Source organism: Scomber japonicus, chromosome 1 (genome assembly GCF_027409825.1).
Source record: "Scomber japonicus isolate fScoJap1 chromosome 1, fScoJap1.pri, whole genome shotgun sequence".
NCBI classification, from domain to species: domain Eukaryota; kingdom Metazoa; phylum Chordata; class Actinopteri; order Scombriformes; family Scombridae; genus Scomber; species Scomber japonicus.
This window is the reverse complement of record NC_070578.1, coordinates 446,501-452,500: the sequence shown is the minus strand read 5'-3', so window position 1 is coordinate 452,500 and position 6,000 is coordinate 446,501. Positions and strand designations below refer to the sequence as shown.

The following is a 6,000-nucleotide window of genomic DNA, read 5'->3' as shown; positions in this document are numbered from 1 at the left end:
ATATAATAAAATACAAGTACTTAAGTACAGTACGTGATGGCTTTAATAAATGAAGCATATGTTCAGAGATTTAAATTCTTACCTCAAATGCATTCATTCATTATTTATTTTCCTTACTTCTTATCCCCTAGAGGGTCACGGGGAGCTGGAAATAGTCTCAGCTGACATTGGGAGGCTACAGCCTGGACAGGACTAACATATATAGAGACAGACACACACTCACATTCACACCTATGTGTAATTTAGAGTCAACATTTAACCTGCATGTTTTTGGTTGGAGGAGTACCCAGAGCAGCTGTCAGACTGTACAACCAGCACTGCTCCCAGTAAACCTCACAACCCCCCCCAACTGGACAGTTTGATGAACTGCACTTTTTAATGTTCACTATTGTGTAATATCAGTATTTAAGGTGTACTACTACTTTCAGTTCAGTTCAACTGTGCTATATAAATGTACATATATATATATATACATATATACATATATATGTATGTATGTATGTATATATGTGTGTGTCATTGACGATCAACAACAGGACAACATCTGGGTTCAGTGTACAAACAGGACATATTTTTAAAAAAAGAAAAATATATGTTTATACACATCATGGTGACATTTGTAAGGCAATTACGGAAAAGTCTGTTTTATGTGGGCAAAAAACCTTGAAACGTTTTGGGCTGTTGGTGGGTGTTTTTTTTAAGTTCCCAGTGTATTAATATAGCTGGGGTAGTTTGGAAGATTTCAATTTGAAGACGAACAGTTACTCACTAAATTAGAATAAGAGGAAACACAGAAACCTTATACTGAACAAGATATGGTCAGACAAAAAATAAAAAATAAAAAATAAATGAAAAAAACTTTTTTGATTGATTGATTGATTTTTGGTGAATGTATATGATGGTTATTATGTACAAACCTGCTTTGGAAAGTCAGTCCATATTTCCTGCGTGTCATAAAACCACTCTTTCTGGAATAACATGGAGAGAAAATCTTATCATATTTGTACAGTTTCCTACAGTGTAGAAAAGTAAAGTTTTTAGATAAGATACAATGTAGCACCACACCCACAAGACTGCTAGTGACTTTAACTTAATCATAGCTGCCTCAAGTTCAAATCATATCAATGACTCACATCGTAAAGTGCTGCTACTCCTCCAATGAACGCCAACAGGTAGAAGATAAACCTCCAGCTGTAGAGAGCAGAGGTGAAACATGTATAGACTGTAACTATTTGAGGTATTGCATTATTATCACACACAGACACACACACATACAGACACACACACACACACACACACACAGTTGTGACCTGGCCTCTCGGAACTTCTTCAGAACTCCAGGACGGTCCTGATTGCGTCTTTTTCTGAACCAGCGCTCAACTTGTCTCACTGACAAACTACTTTTCTTTGAGAGCCCATCAATGTCTGCCTGGAAAGGAGATAAGGTACGCACATAAACACACAGTGTTGGTTGTCAGTAATGAATATTTTCACTACCCCAAAATCCATTAGCACAAGCAGCATGACGGCTCATACCATTAGACAGGTTTAAAACTAATCAAAAACAGTTTAATCCAGTTAACCTAACCAGTTATTAAGAAGTAAAACCCAAAGATAATGCACCCATAATGTCTATTGTATTACTCCACAACACTGGAAAACTGAGCTATGAACGCCAATATCACCTATAGGTACTTCAGATCATGCGTGAAACTGGATTTGAGTAGAACCTGTCTGACATATGTGGAGTAAAACACTATTCAGTCACACACTACAAGACTGAAAAACTGCTTCTTCCCCCAAGCTGTTAAACTAATGACTTGTGGCCTACTGTTACAACAAGAATTTTGCTGTGTTTGCACCTTTTATATTGCATATTACACTTTATTGCTCTTACAGGTTATCAATATTTTATTTATGTCTTAAATTGTTTTTAATTGTCTTAAATGTTGTTATGGCTCAGGTAGTACTACCTAAATGTCATTATATTGTTGCCTCAATATAATGACAATAAAGCTACTAAACTTAAACTTAAAAAAACATAATCATATTTGTATATAAATATATGTCAGGTCTACAAATGTCAGCATATATTATAGTATATCATATACTGTATGTATTTATAGTTATTTATATGTATTTATCCCAGTGAAGTTCACTGTTTCAGTGCACTGATGTCATTTTACATTTTCATTAAAGTTTATTGTTAAACTGTAAAATATCAGGTTCCCATTACATATATGTGTAACTGTTTAGTGTTTAATAACCACATTTAAGGGATCATTGCAAAAACTATTTGTTTATGTATATATTCTGTATATATATAAGATTATCAGCTGATATATCAATATGAGAATTTGTTTTTAATCCCAATATCATCATCAGCCCAAGAAATCCAGTACAGGTCATGGCCTAGTTATCAGTAGCTGTAAGGTATGATGGAAAAACAGAAAATAAGATTGTAAAACAACTGACATTTTGAATTGAGATGTGAAGCGTGCAATTTCACATTGTCATGAAGTTAACAGTGACGTGTGAGTAGTACTGATATTCAAACTGTCTCTGGTCACAGGACTGATATTTGAATGGGACTTTGCTTACCTGAGCAGGATGTCTGCACTGAGCAGTGTAGTACAGTTCTAAGATGGGATTGCTGTCTGCTTTCAGATGGATTCTTTGCTTGATCCCAGCAGAGACTGCGAGTGGTGTTGCTATCCAGCTGGCAAACAGCACCAGAAAGGGTTCAGTTCTAATTAGATACATACTCTATCTAACAGTGAGGAGGAGTTGTTCAGGACACAGTACATGATGGATGAGATGAAGTTTCATTTATTATGTTTATTTCAATAAAAACAATAAATAAATAGAACTATTTTCTATGTATTATCATCATCATCATCATCATCATCATCATCATCATCATTATTATTATTATTATTATTATTATTATTATTATTATTATTCTTGTTGTTGTTTCATCACAAAATCATCTTGCAAACTATGCAACTAAGTTTTAGTTATTATTTTAAGGAAATATCAATCCTACAAAGGAACGAATGATACACTATGGGTAAAGTATAATGGTACTATAAGGAGAGCAGGTGCACAGCATGAGGAGCTTACCTTTCAAACAGGTATCTGATGAGTAAGAAGGCAAAGGCATAGGGGACAGTGACATAGAGATGTGACGCTTTAGCATAGATGCGGCCCTCCTTGTCCTCCAGGTCAGACCACGTCAGATTCACCGGCAGCCAGATTCTGTCCCACCAGAACCATTCATACAGCATGTTGAACATCCTTCACCCTGACAGAGCCAGCAGATACACTGTGTTAGGGGACCTACCAACAGACATATAGCTAATATCGAGGACTGGGTTATGATACGACTGACAATTCACAAACAATTGTGGAAAAACAAGACGGTAATAAATGGATATCCAAGGAATATACTTTTTAACACTAAATGTGTCAATAGTTATCTTACATCAGAAAACGCTGCCATATTTGGACACCTCGTCCATTTCACATATCCTTTGATCAGTTTGTATCTGTAATTCAAGCAGTGTGACATCCAAATGAACCACCATTTCAAAATATCTTGTAATAATTATAAATTATTACACCATAACGAGAAATGACTTCCCAAATGATAAGCTATTAGCTGTATGACAGAGAAGGCTGTGAGATAAGATTCTATTAAGAAACTGCCACATAAGATGCTATAGTTACTGTAGTGTACATAAAGTTCTATTTCCAAAACAAATATTGACCCAGTGATCCCTCCCTTATTCTCAACATCGCTCCACACCTAGTTTAACAGCCCTACTCTCAAACAGAGAGAGAGACCAACGGACATATAGTGACAAGGAAAAGAAAAAAGGACAATGAAAGCTTGCACTGCAACCTAGCAACACATCACAGCACAAAGCAGTTTATAATGGAGTCAATATGTGGTGTGTGTGTGTGTGTGTGTGTGTGTGTGTGTGTGTTCAGTTTGGAGGTAAAGTAACATAGAGGCAGCTGATAAGAAGTCAGTTATTCATAGATCAGTCAAGCTGCAGTGGCTGCCAGGTTGTTCAGTCACACTTATTCCAAAGACCCACACAAACAGGACTGGTGAGACAGCTACTGCACAAAACAACAGGATCAGTTGTTTGTTCAACTGCTTAAAATCACCTGTAGTAATGTTTGTTGTCAGTAATGTGAAGGCAAGGCAAATGTGTTTGTAAATCAACTCCAACAAGGCATAGCAGCACATCAAACCATTCAGTCCATTCTCTTAAAGCCTGGAAGCTAATGTAAAGATCTGAGAGCTGGAGTGATATGATCCACTTTATTGGTCTTAGTGAGGACTCAAGCAGCAGCATTTTAAATGAGTTGTAGCTATCTGATAGACTTTTTAGGAGACCAGTAAAGGCAATGATACAGTAGTTAAATCTACTGAACATAATATCAGTTCTTAACCGTTTGTTTTTTCACATTGATTTTTGTATTTCTTGCTCACATTTTGTGATTTGAGATTGTCTTGTCTTTCTTTGAAGTTCCTCTACAAAAGCTGCAAAGACTTTTGTCCCAGTCAACAGACACCTATCATTCCACCTTACTTACTCCAACTTTTAGAGGAAATGTAGGAATTGATTTCTTGGTGAATGAGTACCTGTGGTCCCTTAGCACCTTCTATTTTCCTGATTCAAGGTCATTGTCATGACACTAACAGACAATACTATAATCTCCAATCAGTCCCACCCAAAAGGTGTGTGTGTGTGTATGTGTGTGTGTGGATGGGGGGAGGGCTTTTTGTGGTCACATTACAGCATAACCATTTCTACTCAGTGATGTGCAAAACAAAACCTGTCCAGCCCGCATGTTGGACAGACAACTCTGTCTGACTCAAAACATCAACAGTGTGATGTGCACACAGGTGGACCTTAAAGTAAATATACATAGCAGACATAGCAAGTTGTAACTCAAAAATTTGTACATGAAACATTTTTTTTTTATCTACAAAGTATCTACAGCCATTAGATGTCAGACACCCAATATGAAAGACAAACATGGAAAGTCTCACTTAGAGGAAAAATAAAAGTAAAGTAACTGTAATGACAAACACTGAATAATCAATGGACAATAGCTCAGACATGTTTCTCATGAACTCAGGCTTTATATGTACACATTAAACACACAGCTCCTGACTTGTGCTTGGAGTAGCATGAACAAAGATCTGGCTCCAGTTAAAGTACTAGTCATTTCACCTTTACATACTGTGCTCTCTGGCTCTATAACACAGGTCCTTAAAACTGCCAAACTGCTCTCAAACATTTAAAAGCCCACTTCTTGATCAGAGCCCACATGGTGGATCTCACTGGATCTTTGTCTTGATCTTTCCTTGAGAACAAGGACCTGTTTCATCTCAAGTCAGCCTTGACAAAGGCAACAAAGCCTAACTGTAAGATCTTCATGGATTAAACCTTGAATCTTCATCATCAGAACCAGAGACATATTTATATCCTGATAGAAAGCAAACAAAATCTCACTTTGTCAATCATATTAAAGCTAAAAGCAAGGCAATCACATTGACTTACCTTTTACTGTAAGTACCAAGCAGAGCAGGTAAGAGCTGTTGTTTCCACAGTGGCTGCTTGCTGTTTGCAAAGGCGAAAACATGGATGGTAAAATCCTCTATTCCCCCGCTACAACAGATAGCCAGTCACTCTCTCTTTGTTTGACATTCTTTATGGTCACGCCCAGAACAGCCACAATAACCTGGGAAGGGTTTTTTTTCTCCTCCAGGAAGTAGAGGTAGGTTAGTGGATTGCCACAACATACACAAGCTTTTTTTCTCCCTGCCCTCAAGGGATCCAATAACCTTCTTTGTACTGTGTTCCTGATAAAGTACAAAAGCAAGTTCTTCCACAAAACAAACCTTCCTGCAGACTAATAGGCAAGAGGGAATGATGTTGACTGTTGAGTGTCAATTGAGAAGTTTTTACAGCCTGTATA

At 37.0% G+C, this 6,000-nt stretch overlaps 1 protein-coding gene across 1 annotated transcript in view; it reads right to left on the bottom strand.

Moving 5' to 3' along the window:
• Positions 1-5,638, bottom strand: part of cers3a (ceramide synthase 3a) — an 11,603-nt gene extending 5,965 nt beyond the window's left edge. The window contains exons 1-6 of the mRNA XM_053324530.1: positions 5,583-5,638; positions 3,124-3,304; positions 2,602-2,719; positions 1,311-1,429; positions 1,134-1,191; positions 918-968 (exon numbers count right to left, since the gene is read on the bottom strand). Of these exons, the coding sequence (XP_053180505.1) occupies positions 918-968; positions 1,134-1,191; positions 1,311-1,429; positions 2,602-2,719; positions 3,124-3,296 (519 nt within the window). The 5' untranslated portion in view covers positions 3,297-3,304; positions 5,583-5,638. The remainder of the gene's footprint in view (positions 1-917; positions 969-1,133; positions 1,192-1,310; positions 1,430-2,601; positions 2,720-3,123; positions 3,305-5,582) is intronic.
• Between the last annotated feature and the right edge of the window lie 362 nt (positions 5,639-6,000).